Source organism: Polypterus senegalus, chromosome 8 (assembly GCF_016835505.1).
Source record: "Polypterus senegalus isolate Bchr_013 chromosome 8, ASM1683550v1, whole genome shotgun sequence".
Classification (NCBI taxonomy): Eukaryota; Metazoa; Chordata; class Cladistia; order Polypteriformes; family Polypteridae; genus Polypterus; species Polypterus senegalus.
Window position 1 is genome coordinate 159,190,699 of NC_053161.1, and position 19,427 is coordinate 159,210,125.

Consider the following 19,427-nt stretch of genomic DNA (forward strand, 5'->3'; position numbering starts at 1 on the left):
CTCTCAGTGAATCCAAAATGGAATATGATCTATAGAACAATTTTCGTGTCTTTGAACCTGAAATGGATGATTCTTTAAAAAAAATCCTGATTTATAGAGACAGCTCTGGAACTGAAAGTCAAATGCCACAACAAGGAAACCATATAGCAGAACAGCTACCTTATCTTAATGATTCTAATGAGACTATTAGATAAACAGTGGAAGAAAATGATGAGTCATTTGCAAATGTGGAAAGAAAAATGAATGGAATGAGTGGAGATGTGAGTGAAAGAGATGATGTGGAAGTGTTAGAGAATACTGCTGAATGTGTTCCCTTAAGAAGAAACAGAACGTTGTGGTAAACAGCCCAGACACAGACAGGTAGACGTTGTTAAATCACCACACACGCTTTATTTACAATATTTACAACAAAGTAAACCGCATGCAAACCCAGTGCTGCAGCATCAATCACCCCACAGTCCAGGCCTCTTTACTTAATGCCTTTCTTCACCGCCTCCACTCCTCTCCTCCGAATTCCATCCTTCTTCCACCTGACTCCAGCCATCGAATGGAGGGAGGCGGACCCTTTTATCTCTAGCTTCCACTTCCGCTGGCCCTTCCTGGTGTGGCAGAAGTACCGGCTGCGCACCCAGAAGCACTCCGGGTGTCCCAGATCTTCGTCCCCCCAGCACTTCCGGGTGTGGCGGAAGTGCTGAGGGCCAGGGCTATTCAGGCATCCAGGCGCCCCCTGGCGGTGACCACGGGACCCATATCATCCAGGGCAGCTGCCCTCTCATGGTCTGGAGGAGGCATAGTCACTCTTCCAGTCCTTCCAGGCGTCCCGGCTGGGTACTGCCCCCAGCCACTCGCCACAACGTATAGCGCCAAGAAAATATCACTGTCCTGAGTTAGGAGAACCAGTTAGTTCCTTTGCACACACAATACTAAAAGTATTAAACAAAGCACTAGTCTAATTCAGTGAGTTGGATAACCATACCAATACTGAAAATTTAAGATTTGATAAATATTGCAATACATGAAGGTACTCATGTGTATTCAAGAGGGAGAGAAGAGTGTAACCCACTATACAGTTTGGTTCCTAAAACAATTATTGCATTTAATTTTAATTTACTGATTCTTTAAGAAAAAAAAAACAGAATGGAAAGAGAATGGTACGCTAGATGTAGTTTAAGCAGACAATACTTTTATTCTTCCTGTTTTAACCAATAGGATGCACCACTGAGTCCCAAACCACAGACTCTATATCACACCATTTGGCTCTGAGACATGAAAAAAGGATTTTTATTTCCTCCAACAAGGTGAACACAGCCAAAATAGCACAATAAAGCACAAAGCACATTCTCTCTCCCTCTCTCTCTCTCTCTCTCTCTTTCTCCTTCTGCCCTCCAGATGAGTTTCACCTGGAATGCTTCTGATGTCACAGCAGTGGCCATTCAGAGCACGTGTGGGTCATATGAAAATCAGGACAGACCCTAACCCTAACCAGCCAAGAACCCTAACAGGGCTTCTCTTCTGCATCCCAAATGCCATGTAACCCTGCGGGAGACCTAACTGTCCTCTTGAAGATCAGCCTGGGGGATCACTGCCACCTATCGTGAGGGGGTGAACAAACTGCCTCAGACTTCTATATTTGCCCAGTCCATTCATTATCCTTCTACCCCAACTGGGATAAGAATTGCCAACTCTCTGAGTGGATTTTTCCTTGATGACGTGTACTGGTGAAATGTGCAACATGTACATGATTTTGAACCTGAGAGGTTGATTTTATGGATACAAATAAGCAAGAATGTTGCTTCATTATAACTGTCTCTGATTCACTGAACCCCTTGTTTAAATTGATTCATTATGATTTTTTTCTCTTGCCTTAAATGGACTTATTTAATTTCAGTGTGTATATTTACATATATATTTATTTTGCTACACTTGGATGCTTGGAAACAATGTATGTCTGATTCACACATGTCTCTCTATCCATGTCCTCACTAGATAAAAATGATATTAATTGAATGACAACAGCAAAACCCAGGGTTCTTCACATAGCGTTTTTTACAGATAGGGGTGTGTTAAATTTCAAAAGCAGCACCACTACTGTATTGCAAGCCAAGCTAAGTGCTGTACCATCTGACTCCTGCACATGTGCTATATATGTTTACCCTCTGACAGACCATTAGGCTAACATTCTGTCTAGATCTTGTTCCTGCCTTGTCTCCCATGATTGTTGGAATAGGCTAAAGCTGTCCTGTTACCCTGTCCTGGGTAAGTGGGTTTAGAAAATGAGTAGACAGGTGGATGGATTTGGACATTATGTTGTTGATACTCTATTGTCTGGCATAATGAACAGATCAGATCAGATTTTCATTCTTCTTTTTTCCCCATAATTTTGTTACATGCTGAAGATTTCTCAGTCAAAAGTGTGCTTCTTCTTGCATTCCATTTTTAGCTGACATATTCTTTGTCTAATAGTGATGTATAAATCTGAGGATTGTACTTATATATAGATTAAAATCTAAACATTCAACATTTATATGACTTACTCATGTTTACACAAAGAAATGAGCGATCATTTGTGGACATTGACCTTGAGGTGTGGCCTCCGAGTCGAAAGAGAAATGTTAGAGCTACCTGCAACTGAAGGCCTGCTGCTGCCTCACGACTTCAGATAAAGGTTTCTGCTTCATATGAGGGTTACTTTTCCACTGTTATGAAGTCTTTGCAGTAAAAGAGGTGAGCCGTTGTTATAAATGGAAGCTTTCTATAGTTAATATGAAATTATAATCTATTTGCAAAATGCAAAGAGTTTGAGAAATGTTGATGCAAGAAGTGCTGGCAATGTCGTGAGGCATGCTTTTGTGCCTCTCAAGGATTCACGTGGCCATTAGAAGAGAATCCATTTAATTCTTCTTTCTTGTTCTTTTTATTATTATTAAGCAAAATTCATTTTTCAGACATTTTAGCTTGTACAGCCCAAGTTTAATGTTTGTCAGAAGTTATTTAACTTCCTGTTTTTTAAGAGCGGCCTGCCATTTCACTTGTCTGTTGCTTTTACATGTACTACAATAAATGCAGAGGACAACAGGGCAGTGTTGTGAGTAAAAACAGTTAAACAATTGTTGATAGTTTTCAGGTTCATTTTATTTTGTATTACAGTATATTTTAATTTGTGCTGTCCCATTAAGATATGGTAGTGATAATATAAACCTATTTCCTTTATGTAATTGGAGCTGTCGGCATTTGTATAACATGTCATTATTGATAAGAAGTGAGGCCTTCATTTACCAACTGTTCTCCACACATGAGAAAGCTTCCAGCTGCACTTGTTATGTGTTCATTTGGTGGCATAAAAATGAGTTGGAAGCTAGGCCTTTCAATGACTGCAAAGAATTGCTAATATAGAAGGATGCAAGACAAAGGACTGAAGGTCCTTGATGAGTTAACAATCTATGGTTATCTCAAGATGGACACCAATAATACAACAGTACGTTAATGCATAATGTGGAAGGTTAGCACTGAAGAGTTTGTAGCGGCGCTACTGGGGAGTGAAAACTTCAGCTCCCAACAGTCTCTGCAATGGCTCTGATTAGTCATTTGCTCAGGGTGCTGGGGACAAGGATGCTGGCATGAGATTTAAAAGGAGGCCAGTTATACAGAGAAAGGGAGTTGTTTTGTTTTGTCATGTCGGAGTTACCTGTCTGTTTACCTTCCTGTTTAATACCAGTGGATTCTTGTTTTGTCTTGGATCTCCTGTTTCAGTGTATGAACTGTCTGGTGTATTCATGTTGCATAAGGACTGTATCAGGATTTGTTGTTGACCTGCAAAGAAAGGAGTGCTTCTGATCCCATTCGCACATCTCTTTTCTTCAGGACACTACCTAGAGCTCATGAGAGTTTATGAGGACGGGAGTGTACATTGATCCCTAATTTGATTGTAGTGTTAGTTTTGATTTCACTAACACAGTCTGCTGTGATGACGGTAAACCTGCACCTACTGCACTGAGCTGAAGTCAATCACAGAATCACCTCTGTCCTCACTTGTGATCATGACCTCAGGAAACCACGTGACCTCCGGATGCAGATGGAAGGCTGATTTAGTGGTTCCTCTGCGTTTTCCCACTCTGTTTTCTACTAGAACCCCTCCTACTACATTATTGATATTACATAGCGAATTATACTCACCCCACACTCTGAATTTTTCAATTGGATCCCCCAAATCGCAGCGTGAACCTGCTAGTCCAGCAAAGACAGTACTTCGTGTGGAGGCACCAGCGGAATTTAGCACAGCAGTGATGGTGGTCTTTTTAGAGAACACTAAATCATTTGTATATGAGCACCGGGACTCGATTCAACAGTTTTAAAGTTGAGGTTGGTGTTCTTCAGTAGGACCTTACAGTGATGAAGGTTGGACAGGCAAAACTGTCTCAAGACCATAAGATATTTATGGACACTCTGGACCAGTATAACAAATAGATCCATTCGCTGGAAGGCCACGTTGTGCCTTAAACTACAAAACTCACTGACCTGGAGGACAGAAACAGGCACTGCAATATGCATATTTTAGCATTAAAAGGGAATTTGGAAGGGGATCGTGCAACTGAGTTTGTGAAAAAAAACTGTGGTGTGTCATTTTCCCATCTTTATCCGGGCTTGATCCAATTATTGAGCAGTGCCACAGAATCTATTCCCCGTGTCAAGATTCTTGTTGCCCGAGACAGTTGATAGTGAAATTCTTAAACTATAACGATCAACAACCAGTTTCTTCAGAAAGTGAGGAAAGCTCCAAACCTTTCATATGAAGGTCATCACATATACCTATGTTGCTTTTGATGATCCGAAACAAGCCATGGAAGCTGTCGACAAGTTTTGGCTAACCGTAAATTTCCCCTTGTGAGCCGCACCATGTCTGTCTTGATTAAGTTACTTACTGTACCTAGATGGTTTGCGCCGATGGGCATCCCGCGCAGTCTAAAAAGTTCCTGTGTTGAGTCATCTTCACTTTGTCAGGTTCTTATGCCTAATACTGTATTTGTAATGTTTAGTGCTTCCGCTTGCTTTTTGTTTAATCATAATCTTTCTCACTATTTTTTTGATAGCTTTAATAACAAGAGTGTGGGTGCTCCATACATTATCCAACCCGCTATATCCTAACTACAGGGTCACAAGGGTCTGCTGGAGCCAATCCCAGCCAACACAGGGCACAAGGCAGGGAACAAATCCTGGGCAGGGTGCCTGCCCACCGCAGGACACACACATACACCAAGCACACACTAGGGACAATTTAGAATCGCCAATGCACGTTTGTGTATAAGTTTACTATTCCTATTTTTTAAGTTATTGGGGGGCTGGCGCTGGATGGCCCAATCGCTAGGCCTGATCGGCTGCTGGACGTCAGGGGATTAGTTATATTACCCTTCCTGTTCTGCGTATGTACATACTGTTTGTTTGATTTTCTTGCTTATTCAGAGTGTATAATGAATATTCACTGGCCCTGTTTCACTTTTAACTACATAGACTGGGTGTGGTGCAGGGGAACCCTGGGCCTGTTTCGATCCACACATGTACGTGAATTGCACTTAGATCTTTGTGCTGCGTGGAATGGGCTCAGTGTATTTGGGTTGGGATGTGTTACTGAGTTTTTGTGGGGGCTTATTGTTCGTGGGGGCTTGGGGGGTAAATTATGGCCTTGGCTCGACCTTTTCACGTATGCTCTTTGATTTCTTCTTCACTTTTCTTTCATGGCTAATGTAACTGTTGCATCTTTGAACGTTCGTTGCCTCGGGCACAATACTAAAAGAGCTACAATTTTAGACTATTTGTGGTGCAGGCGTGTTGATATTGCTTTCCTTCAGGAAACTTGGCTCTTGGTTAAGGACATGCAGTGTCTTGGTAATAAATGATATTTTGTCGCAGCCTCGCCTTCTGCCCTGTCGAAGAAGTGTGGGGTTCCCATTCTTCTGTGGCATAGCCTCCCAATCAAAATTTTGGGTTCAGGCTCTGATGAGATTGGCAGGTTTTGCTATTTGTTACTTAAAATTGGTGGTAGGAAGCTTACATTATGTTCAGCTTATGCTCCCATGCCATATCAAACCAACTTCTTTTCTTCCCTATCTAATCAATTATCAAATTTCGATGGTTATAAATCGATTTTGGGTATTGAAGCAAAGGCTTATATGAACCCTTTATTTGATAAATCACCTCCACCGTTACATCAGCATGCCCTTCACTCCACCCGATCCCTCTTCAAATTTGTGTCTGACCTAAATTTAATTGACTCTTTTGGATTGCTGAACCCCTCTGCAAAGGAGTTTTCTTTTTACTCTGGCAGACACTATTCCCATTCCATAATAGTTTATACTTTTATTTCACGCTCGCTCACACAATCTCTTTCAAATACCAGGCTTGCATCAATATCACTGTCAGACCATAAGTCTGTTCTCTTCCAGTTTGACTTTTCAACAGCCCTGCCTCAAGCAGCCCATTGGCAGTATAATTTATCACTGCTTCGTGAACCTATACTGTGTCAGAAATTATCAAATACTCTGGAAGTGTTTATTAATATTAATTCTGGCTCTGTGGAAGATCCTGGCTATGTCTGGCTAGCAATTAAAGGAGCAATTCATGATGTTCTGACTTGTAATCTCAGCTCACTGCTTTGGAGAATGCCTGTCCCTGTGTGTTTAATCCTGATTTTGAGTTCTTTATTTCAAATGTAAAATCAGAGTTAAACTCTATTCTTTTACGGAAAGTGGAATTCAACAACAACCAGACATGAGCCAGATATTATGCTTCTGGGCCTAGGCCAAGTAAATTGTTAGTATTTAGGCTCCATAATTGTGAAGCATCTGCTACTATTAGTTCAATTTGGAATGTGGCCGGGCGTCTTGCTAGCAATCCATCTGGGATCAATAGACAATTTTTTGAGTATTACTCTAATTCGTTTTCTGCTCATGTCAAATCAATTCCTATCCAACCTGAACCTCCTTAAGGAAGATGACACCTCTACTGTTGATGCACCTGTTACTGTTTCTGAAATAAAAGAGTCTTTAGACTCCATACAATTGGGGATATCACCAGGGCAGGATGGGTTGCCAGCAAATATCAGTCCCTCTTTTCCAAATTTTTGATTCTACCATGTCCACTAACCGAATTAATGACTTTATCAATACTGCGATGATTACCGTTTTGTTAAAACAAGGTAAAGAGCCAACTGATTGCTCAAGTTATTGGCCCTTCCCTTTGATGAATTCTGATGCAAATTTGCTTGCTAAACTCCTGGTATGCCACTTTCAGTAATCTTTAAACTAATTCACCCAGATCAGACTGGTTTTATTCGCTCTCACCAGGCACAAGACAATATGAGACGTCTTCTCCACATTACTGACACAGCACACCAAGTTTCCTATGCCCCTGCTTTGCTCTCCTTAGATGCTTAAAGAGGATATGACTGAATTAACTTGTCCTTCTTGTGGCAAGTTATGTATCACATGGGTTTTGGGGAGGCTTACATCAATAGGGTGAAGACAGTTTACTCATCTCCTCCGGCTATGTTTTCACTAACTTAACTACTTCGCAATCTTTAAAATTTTGAAAGGTGCCAGGCAGGGGTGTTTAGTTTGATGTATGACACGATGTGATGGCAGAAACCCTCTGAACTTCACAATGATGCGTATTATTTGGTTTGATGTACTGTTTTTCCTTCTCATTTTTATTGCTTAATTTCTGAACGGGTCATTCACCCGACGTTACTTTCCAGGCTTTGCCGAGACCTGCCGAGACCTTCCAAAAGTAAGTTCACGAAGTCAGTCCCGAAACGACGGGGACGTCACTTCCGGGTCTGTAACAGCGGGTCTACAACTGCGGTGACGTATGGTGCTGTTGCTCTGCAAGTGGATTCTACTCACTCTGACCCAAAAACTCGACTTGTGTCGATATGTCAGTATTGAGTAGCCCATCACTACTCCAGACTATATCGCCCTATGGACATATGTGACGGTTCGTTTTGTTCAGCAGAATCTTTTGTAAGTACCGATAACTTATTTGTATATTTTTGGTTCTGTTTTGTGGAGTTATATACGTGAACACGGGAAAATCAGTCGAACATTGTGACGGTTGGTTACGGTTTTGGCTCATGGCGGGGGTGTGTTTGATCGAAGTGACCATTGATGGCATTGTTTGAAATGTATTGCACGAGATCTTTTGACTGGTGTATTACACTTGGTTTTCCCACTGTCGCTGTTCAATTGAAAGTCGTTACGCATCCTCAAAAAGTAACGAGAAGTCGCTATATAGTTCCCTTATTTGCATATTCATAATAACTCTTTAGACTCTGCCCCCATTTAGCGTAGCCATCGACGCAGATTCACAGCAAGCTCATTTTTCAAAAAAAGGTACTAGAAAAAAATAAGAAGTATAGGCGTTTGCCGTTAAAATTACATATTCCATGGGTCTGTGCGCTTCTGCGTTGTTTTTCTATCTACGACAGCTGATCTTAAGGGTCACAATCCGTAACGCAACCCTCCACCCCATATGAGAGAGTAAACTTCAAACAAGATCATTATTTCCTATTTCGAGTGAATCGTGAGATAAGGCAGTTTGAATATGAATACGTGAGGGTCTGCCTTTGCTTGTTACCTGTTCAATTGTCAATGTGAAAATCAAAACCACTGACTTTATTTTTGCACCAATTGTACCTCTGCCTGTTCAAACAAGGTTTAACTTGACTTTCTACCTGTTCCAATCGATACTGAAAGAAAAACAAGGTATGAGAGCATGGCGGTGTTTACAAAATATTGTAGCGACTAAGGACAGCGAGACACAATACAAGTGCTGGAAAACGTGGTGCTCCAAAAATGCGAAGTTTATTAAACTAGAACTGTGCAGAACAGCCATAAAAACGTCCCCAACCTGCTGTGTTTTTTTTAGGGTCCAAAACACACCTCCCCCACACCCCCTTCCTTCCTGTCTCCTCCCTCCGCCTGCGCACGCACCTTCTTTCTTTCTATGTAGTTAATAAAATGCAGAGCCTTCCCTAAACAGAGTAAACAGAAAACATTAATTACAGTATGTCACAACCCCCCTCCCCCTCCCCCCAGCACCTCACCCCGAGGGATCACAAAATCCAATAAACGTCTTGGTAGCCTTCTTCTGCATCTGGGCTGTGGAGGAACATGTTCCTGAGTTCCAAATCCGCCGCCATCACTATGCTCCCCTGAACTGGTGCTTTCAATTGGAATAGGTGGGACATCTTTGGCATCCATGTTTGAAGGAGAAACTAAATGGGCACCTAAATATGGTGCAAGCCAATCTCGATGAAGAACAAGTTTCTTCCCTTCTGGTGCAATTTGTACATGATAAACTACTTCCCCTAGGCGAGCAAGGATCTGATAGGGGCCTACCCATGGGCTATCCAGCTTTGGGCAACGCCCTCTTCAACGCCGAGGGCGGTATACCCAGACCTGTTCTCCCTCTCGAAAGTGCCTTCCTTGGGCTCAGATGTCATAGTTGCGCCGTCATCGCTCCCCTGCAGTCTTCAGCTGGTCCCTGGCAAAGGCATGGGCTTTCTCCAGTCTATCTTGCAAACAGCGGCTATATTCAGGACCTGGGCAAGGAAAGAGTGAATCGGGGGGAAAGCCATAAGCAAGGTTTTGGGGAGTCCTGATCTCCCGTCATAGCATCAAGAGTGCAGGTGTACATCCAGTAGACTCTTGGACAGCAGAATGGCATACCATGAGGATAAGTGGTAATTGGTCATCCCAGTCCTTCTGACCCTGGGATGTGAAAAGTGCAAGTTGGATACCCAGAGTCCGATTAAACTGTTCCACTAATCCATCGCTTTGTGGGTGTAAAGGGGTAGTCTGAGTCTTCTAGATCCCCAGCTGCTGACACATCTGCTGGAACACCCGGCACTCAAAGTTGCGCCCCTGATCAGAATGAAGTTCATTTGGGATGCCAAAACAACTAAAGAAACCCTCAATAAGTGCATGGGCAACAGTCACAGCCTCTTGATCAGGAAGGGCGTAAGCTTCTGGCCATTTTGTAAAGTAGTCCATTGCTACAAGAACATACCGGTTTCCCTTCTCTGACCTAGGAAAAGGGCCTAACACAGGCTTTTCAACACCTACCCGTTCCATGGGAGCTCCCACCTAATACTTCTGTAGGGGTGCATGGGACTGTCTGGGAGGGCCTTTCCGGGCTGTACATACATCACATCTCCAGCAGTGATCTTCTACATCCCTCCGGCAGTAACCCCAGTAGTATTTCTGTTGTATCCGGCGTAAAGTTTTTCTTATGCCAAAATGCCCAGTTCATGGGGTCCCATGGTGATCTTTGAGAACTTGCTCCCTGAGGGCTTTTGGAACCACCAGTTGCCACTGCAATTCACCTGTAGCAGGTACACACTAGGACCGAATTAGAATCCTATCCTGTAGAGCAAGACTGTCCCACTGTGCCCACAAGCCCTTCACTTCCAGGGATTCCCTGGCCACCTCTGCCCAATTGGGTTTACGCTAAGTCTCTAACCACTGAATGATCAATTGTAGGGCTGGATCTTCTTTCTGTCAGCCCTCCCAATTTATAACCATGTCTATCAAATTTAAGGCCCGACACCCTGGACCTGTCTCACCTGCTCTTTCAGCATCCTGGGCTTCCTGACGATCACAATGACCATAACCCTCGGCTGCACATGGCCTCCGGGACAGAGCATCTGCATTGCTGTGATGCTGTCCAGCTCGATGTTCCACACAGAAATTGTATGTTTGAAGCTGCTCGATCCATTGGGCAACCTGTCCCTCTCGGAATGTCAGCAGCCATTGTAGAGCAGTATGATCGGTGCGGATGACAAATGGAAGCCCACATAGTAGATGTTTAAAATGCTGAACTACAGAAACTACAGACAGTAGTTCCCAGCGAGTCACACAGTAGTTTTTTTCTGCTTTTGACAATGCCCAACTGTAATAGGTAACCACCCGTTCACCATCAGGATGTGTCTGGGAAAGTACTACCCCTAAGCCCACATTACTTGCATCAGTGCCCAAGAGGAAGGGCAGCTACAGGTCAGGAGGAGCTAAAACTGGAGCCTGGCTGAGGGCTTGTTTAAGGCCACTATATGCCTCCTTACATTCCTCTGTCCAGTGATAAGGCACATCTGTGTGCAAGAGACTATGTAGAGGTGCTGCTATTGTGGCAAATCCTAGGATAAACCTACAGTAATATGAGGCCAAGCCTAGGAATTCTTTAACTTGACATCAGTCACTTGGTTCTGGCCACTGCTTCACAGCATTTACTTTTCCCTCCTCAGTGGCTATACCTTCGTGGCTGATCTCATGACCCAAAAATAAAATTTTCTTTCGCATCAGGTGGCAATTTCTGTGGGTGAAGCTTGTAGATTGCTAGGACAACTGTACATTTGGCAGCTCCTTTTGTCCTACTGAGGAGAGCCCATGCATTCACTGGTGCAGGATGTCAAGTTCCATAACTCTTTTTAGACTTTGAACCAGTTTTGTTTGTGTGCCGCCCCACATGTCCAAAAAAGGTACTTGGGTTTTATTGTTGTCCTTATTGTAATGTGTACTTTTTTATTCACTGCCATTGTGTTTCGGTCATATATTGTTGCCTTCTCTAACACCTCTGTCTTGTTTTTACAGCCTGTGTCACCCAAGGAGACAAATCAGGTATGGTTGAAGAGACCTTGGAAAGGAGATTGATTGACTGGATCTTTGGTTGGATATTCAGACCCATTTGCATTTCAAGATGAGCACCTGCAGTTTGAATGAGAAATTTATTTCAATGCTATCAAGGAAACGAAGAAGTGATGAAGATGTCATTGCTCTGTCTGGTGAGAAGAACTCAGAGATTTGTTTGTGCCATTTAAAAATATCTAACAATACCTAAATCTATTTTAAGAGCAAACAAACAAACAAAAGAAAGTTAAGCAGTCAATACATCAGATGATTAACTTTTTGTCAGTATTTATCTAAAAATGCAGTTTCAAAAGATTAAGCAAAACCTAGTTGTGCATACATTTTATAATATTTACACTATTTTATGCATATATTTAAAGTGAATTTACAATATACCAGCATGTATGTAAGGTTATAATTAACACATAGTCTAGCACCAGGAAATTCAATTTTTCATTAAGAGATAAATATAATCCATGCTTGCCAAAGTATTTGATAAACATTTTTGATTGCGCCCTTAAAGAAGAGGTTACGTTTTCCATTCTATAAATCTAATTTATCACATTAATCTGTTGATATGCTGAAGACTCTTTTGACAGCCATTTTAATTTTCTGCTATTTACCATCATCTACAAGAATCCCTATTAAACATTCATCTTTGACCTCGGTTTCATCAAAAGGTAAACCTCTCAAGTATATAGAAATTTAAAAAAAGATTTATTAGTACTAGGGTGTTGTACCGTGTTAGCCGTTACGGATGTAGTGAGAAGAAAATGACACCTTTTTATTGGCTAACTAGAAAGGTTACAATAAGCAAGCTTTCGAGGCAACTCAGGCCCCAGGTGGCATTTTGCTTAACTTCTCACTAAAAAGATTTATTAGATGCTGTGTATTAGGTATGGATATCCATTAATTGTTAAATGTTTGGGTTAAACATACATAAATGGCTTATTACCTGTTTCCTACATAGCTGCCAGCATTGTGGGGATTTCCTCTTTTATTTGCCAAAAGTTTTTCAATTTTTTGAGCTTGTAGAACTCTTTTGCAAATGGCATGTATTATTCCACAACTCTAGAAAAATCACTTTATTAATTTTATTTCTTCAATGTTTATTTCACATTGGATGTCAGGTTTTTGAGGAAATTGCCCACAGCAAATGAATTGGCAAATATTTTGATTATAGAAATATTTGGGTCTTGTGGGTTCCTTGACTCCGTTCATTCAGGTTGAGTGCTTCACTTTGTTTTCTTATTCTGTTGGAATTTTGTTATAAAGGTTAATTGTGTTTCTGGTCGTCATCTTTAAGCCAATTGAAGAAATCGGCAGAGCTAATAGGTTGTGATCTGTTTCCTTCATAGCCACCAGTACTGTGGGGATTTCCTGTTGCAGAAATGTCTTTGGTTTTGTGAGCTTATATAAACCTGTTGCTAGTGGCATGTATAATGCCACTGCTCTATGAAGATTCCTTAATTAATTTTCTTCTCCAATTTTATTTTTATTCTGTTGAGCCTTCTTGCATACATGAATTAGTGTACTGTTTTCTTATTATGCTTTTCAAGTTTCCTTGTGGGAAGCAGCTATGAAGTCATCTAATGATTTGTGTAGGTCCTTACTTTATAAGTGATTATTGCCTCTGTTTATTTATGTAATGTCTGACTTGACATAGAAAATGTTTTCTCCCAGTTATAAGTTTGTGCCAGGTCTTCAAAATTTCTTAAAAGCATTTACTTAAACACACCTTTTCAAAGATCAAGCTCTAAATGATATATGTAATTTTCCTGAGTCCTGAGTCTGGAACTATTCACTTTTTTAACATTTTAACATCTTCCTCTAATTCACAAGCTTCTGTTATCTTAAACCAAATTTTATATTTTATATAAACAGGGGATAGCTGTTTCACAAATAATTTCTACCAAGACCACGTTGGGAATTCATCAGTAATCAAGGATTTGACCTCTTTCATTTTACTCCACTGTCTTAATAACACCAGAAAGTCAAAATTCTTGAGCTGTGCTGTTTCAAAATTATAATTTTAGTCAAGGCTTATCCAAACTACCTTTCTCTTTAGATAACTGTAGTGTTTTAAAATGTAATCCTTGGCTTCAGATAAGTTTTAAAAGAGAGTGATTGAATAATATATACTAATTGTTGCAGGACATTCAATTTAATAGCTTCCATTCTAGTTTTCAATAATATTTAATAAATATTCTCCAGACTGTACACTCACATGTCCATTATGCAAAAAGACCAGTGTGGTGAAAATCAAACTTTAAAGCTGTATGGACACTAGAACTAAATTAAAGCAAACTAGTTTTTGTAATTTAAATTTTTATTTTGGTTTTAGTTAAAGAAATTATTTTTTCATTAACAACACATTTAATTTTAGTTTTTGTTAATGGGAATAACATTTGTTTAAAAAAAATAGTTTTGTTTTTACCTCTATCACTAATTCATTTAATTCTTCTGTAACTTTCAATAGTTGCTTTGTTTCTTACAATTTTATTGTATTTATTTTATTTATATGTTCCAAAGTCCAATGTCAATAAACAGCTCTTTTTCTGCATAGGGTGTATTGTATTATTACATTTTTATTAGGTTTACTCCATAATAGTGTTATAAATGAATAGAAAAAAGACAGATCGATAATTCCATTTATTTGTATGACAGTTAATCATCAGCTAAAATTTAATGATCATTATACAGCCCTAGATGGTGGTAGTTTTATAATACAGGGTGATTCATAAAGATTAATCCAATTTTAAAATTATTTATTTCACTTGTAAATCATTACAGAACAATGCAGTGTGATAAAGGCGCTATATATCCACCCGACCCGACATAGACTGACAATTGAGGCATGTTAAAATCAACAAAAATGATTTCTTTCTCTTCGCCTTTGGGGCACGTCTTCCCCGCGTCCCACAGGCAGTACACAGTATCAAAGTATTCAATTTTATTACTATTTAATTTAATATTGTTTCTTTGTATCAGTATACTGCTGCTGGAATATGTGAATTTCCCCTTGGGATTGTAAAGTATCTATCTATCTATCTATCTATCTATCTATCTATCTATCTATCTATCTATCTATCTATCTATCTATCTATCTATCTATCTATCTATCTATCTATCTATCTATCTATCTATCTATCTATCTATCTATCTATCTATCTATCTATCTATCTATCTATCTATCTATCTATCTATCTATCTATCTATCTATCTATCTATCAACGAAACACAGTTAAAGCACACTCTTCACCACCACTCCCCTCGGCAAGCGTTGTCCTCCTTCCCACTCACCCTCCTCAGTGGTGGCTGCTGGCTCCTTTTATAAGGCACTCGGAAGGGCTCCAGGTGCTTGATTGCCGCGTTCCGGCTGTACTTCCGGGTGTGGCGAAAACACCGACCATAAGGGCTCGGGAGTCTCAGCTGCAGGGACCCAACAGGGTTGCACCAAACTCCAATTCCCATAGAGCCCTGCAGGAGACCGAGGTATTGCTACAACCCAGGGGGGTTGCCATCTAGCATCCAGGGGGAGGTATTGAATAGTTCATGGTTGCTCCCCCTGAACATATACTGAAAGGGCGTCCCAGCCGTCCACCACAGTGTTTTTCTCAGTCATGTAGGATGTGGATTTTGTTATGCTATATTGACCATGCTAGTGTATGTATTGCTCGTATTCACCCTGCAATGTGCTGGCGCCTGTTCAGGATTTGCTCCGGCCTCGCACACAATGCTTGCTGGGATGGGTGCAACCCTGAATGGATGGCATAATCAAACATGTATAACGAAGATTTTTTTAAAGTTCTGAACACTCCGTGGTCTAAGTTTATAACTAGTATTAATTTCACAAAGATATTTATCATTTGGTGATTGGTTATGTGGAGAAAGAAAAAAGAAGGATAGGAGCTGGTTGTTTGGTATGTCAGATAGAGACAGCACACATGCAATAAAGAAAGCCCACTCAGAATAACATCCATTGAATTCTGTGCTCGTGTCTCCGGCCACCAGATCACAAACCCAACATTTACACAATATTTAAGTTAAAGCTATGCGGTACCCATTCATACATCCAGTTTTTTGGAGCCTCGTCAAATCTGCCATAAAGTTCTCTACACTGAACGTACACCTAGGGACCCCTTACTCTGATGGAGCAACACTACTGCCACACTACCATACATGTTTAATACCTGCTTTAATGCATTTCATCATGAACAATTCTCTTAGCATTCTACATTTTCAGAGAGCAGGAATATCATGAAGTGAATGTATTTTGTGTGGTGATCGCTGCCCATGCCTCCTCTTAGTGCAGAGGAAGTCAGTTTAAGAAGCACGTAGCAATTAACAATTGGATTGGGGAACAATTAACACAAAGCATTTAATATCCTACATAACCTATGACGGGGTTTGAGAAAATCTAGTAAATTAAACATTGATTTTAGGGTGAAGTTTAGTTTACGACATTGTAATTTAGTGACAAAATAAACTATGAGAATAAAGTGGAAATGTCGACTTTAATCTCGACATAAACAGCAAGAATAAAGTAGAAATGTCGACTTTAATCTCGACATAAGCGTCAAGATTAAAGTGGAAATGTATTTTTTTTTTTTTTCTTCACTGTGTCAGTAGAGCGATCCAGACCAGCATAAAGCAAAGGACAGACCCCTATTCTGCGGAGAACTGGAGCTGCATGGTCCCTTGTGAACACTGATTAGCTTCGCTAGTCAACCCACTAACAGTTAGATTACCCACTAACAGACCACTGAATGTTGCTTCTGCAAGAGAATTGTTTGTCTGAACTTGTGAATCCTGAAGGACTTTTAGCTCAGCTGGAAAATGTGTTTAAATGTTATATTATTTTGGTTAAGGGCTTTTTTTATTTGTCTATAGTCTAGCCATTTCTGAAGTATTTCGGGTGCATAATGGTCTTTGAGAGTATTCTTTTGTTTTTAAAGAGCCATACCTACTTCTCCCAGGTCTTCACCGGAACTTCATCTTTGGTTCTAAATCTTAGAAACCTGATGACTATGGACCTTAGCCTAATTAAGACTTCCTGTTCTGTTACCAAATGAAAATTAGTGGTGTGTGCAAGTTGAGACTGGGTTTGCCAAGCTAGTATTAAGTTTGTGAGGCCACACAGAATTCTGGGATCTTATATTGTAAAATTTCTCATTAAAAAAGTTCCTGTAGGTAGTTTTGGACTGTATAGTTCACAAGGATTATTACTGTTGTTATCTATCTATCATAATATATTGTCTGGCCATAAAGAGAGCTTTTCTATACCTTTTAGCACTCTCTGTCCATGTAATTTAGAGGACCTGCAGCTCTGTTGCTCTTCATCTATTCTCCAGTTTTCGACACTCTAATTTAAGAGCTTGAATGCTCGCTTAAAAGCAGAGTGAGTTTTGATGTACTTTAATCACTTTTGTTTTTGACTGGAGCTACTGTGTCCAAAGCCCCTTTCAAAGTCGCGTTATAATTGGATGTTAGCTGATCTAGATTGTTTTTCACAAATATACATGAAAATATCTGTACATTTCGATGCAGAGTTAAAATCTAGATATTGCAATGTCCTATGACTGTGTTGATATGAGAAAAACCAAATCAAAAATAATTAGATCTAATATGTGGTAAATTTGTAAGACTGCACTGATTATAATAAATAAGAAAAACATTTGCTAATACAGTCAGTTTACAGATTAATGTATTTATTAAAATTCCAGCATCAACAATACATGATCATAACTTATAGCTAAAACAGATAAAAGCCTGATAAATTCAGCCATCCATGAATAATGACTCGTGCTTTTCTGTGCCATGCATGGGACCACCTCTAGAAGCTACCAATTAGATAGATAGATAGATAGATACTTTATTAATCCCAAGGGGAAATTATAAATCAGTATGTGAGATACAGAAAATTGATGATTGTTATCATTTGGTTTCTTGGTTTAAATACTTAGTTGATTTATGGAGTAATGGTCTGGAGATATCCAGGCTTGTAGGTTACCCTACCAAAGTAATCTTAAACATCTTTCTAAATGACATTGGTATGTTTGGTGCCTGTGCTTTAGGAGATGGCTCTGTCTTGAATACATTCATAATTTTAAATTGTTGTTTTATAGTTAACTAGCAAAATACCCGTGCTTCGCAGCGGTGAAGTACTGCATTCAAATTTTTATTAAGAAGAAAATTAAACCTTTTTAAACTGTGGGACAATATGCCAATAATTATTTGTTAAGGATCTCTTTGTATACCATGTTGTCATTTCGTCCCTCCAGTTGTAACATGACCAAGCTGTGCGCTGAGCTTACTCTTGAGCATGTAACTTACAGCTGGCCATGTGAACAGTAATCTTGTCTCAAATCTCACAGCTTGGATTGCTGCTGTCATAATCGGTTTGAGTTTCATGGTTTGTTTCAATTACGACAGTATTTGCAGGATTTGTTGTGTTGAAGTGACATTCGGCATCTGTCAAGCGTAAGCACACAACGGGTTTCATCGATAAAATCACATCCAGCTTTTGAGAGTTTAAACATTCATAAACATCAAAGTGTCCACTATTGAAATCGTCACCTGTGAATCTAAGATGTTTAAGAGGTATTGGCAGTTGTCGAAAGGTGTAAAATATTTGGCCATTTTGGTACACGTGAAAGCGACAACTGAACAATTCAGCGGCAGCCATCAACTGACATGCAGAACCATAGGTGAACGGCTTAAGCATTTCACTCTTCTAGTGCTCCTGTGTAGTATAATTATCTCCTGTACCATCATCAGTCCACACCTTGAACCTGTCCCAGTCATTCAATACATAAGACACAATGTTCCTCCGGATATCAAGAGTGAGCCTGATATGGCCGTGCAATATATAACAAAGAGAATGGAAAAGGTAGGTGGTATCTCCGGGCATGGAAACCACTCGGTAAGTGACAATTCTTTGATCGATAGTGATCATCTCGATAGACATGTTAATGGGGGTTGGAATGATAAAGGAAATGGGTACCTGAGCAATGTAAAGTAAGTGAAAAATACCTATACAATAACTATAATTGTAATAAACAAACAATAAAACAGCGGAGAAGCCGTGGATTAAACAAAAAGGCTGTAGTTATCAGTAGGGAGATGTGACTCCTGTGGCGAAGCAAGGAAGGGAATGTTGAGACTGGAGTGACGGACGGTCTTATATAGGCAGGCAGCCAACAACGTGGGAGGCGTTGGGATGGGGGACCCAACGCCACCTCACACAGTGACCGAGGTGCAGGCTATGGACGTATATATGTATGTAACTAGGATTCAGTTAGTGTTGGGAACCCGTGTACCAAATTTCTTGAAGATGGGCCCATAAGTAACAAAGACTGTTGAAAAGTTCAATATGGCGGCTGACAGTGGCATCATACCACCGAAATAAGTATGTACATTGGTTTCCGTTAGTTCAGGGAAGCCGCCTACCAAATTTTGAGAAGATGGGGCCATATATAAGAAAGTTCAACATGGCGGACGTTGTTGACCGTTATGACCATTACGCGTAGAATTTCTAAATGAAACATGCTTAACTTTTGTAAGTAAGCTGTAAGGAATGAGCCTGCCAAATTTCAGCCTTCTACCTACACGGGAAGTTGGAGAATTAGTGACGTTGGAAAGTTCAATATGGCGGCCGACAGTGGCGTCATACCACCGAAATAAGTATGTACATTGGTTTCGGTTAGCTCAGGGAAGCCACCTACCAAATTTCGTGAAGATGGGGCCGTAAAT

At 40.3% G+C, this 19,427-nt stretch overlaps 1 protein-coding gene across 2 annotated transcripts in view; it reads left to right on the forward strand.

Moving 5' to 3' along the window:
• The first annotated feature begins 2,648 nt into the window (after nucleotides 1-2,648).
• Nucleotides 2,649-19,427, forward strand: part of LOC120534424 (NACHT, LRR and PYD domains-containing protein 3-like) — a 45,140-nt gene continuing 28,361 nt past the window's right edge. The window contains exons 1-2 of one of the 2 annotated variants that reach the window (XM_039761994.1): nucleotides 2,649-2,724; nucleotides 11,637-11,827. In XM_039761994.1, the coding sequence (XP_039617928.1) occupies nucleotides 11,743-11,827 (85 nt within the window). In that variant the 5' untranslated portion in view covers nucleotides 2,649-2,724; nucleotides 11,637-11,742. Of the gene's footprint in view, nucleotides 2,725-7,865; nucleotides 8,013-11,636; nucleotides 11,828-19,427 lie in introns of those variants that run through there. The other variant, XM_039761995.1, reaches the window with a different exon arrangement.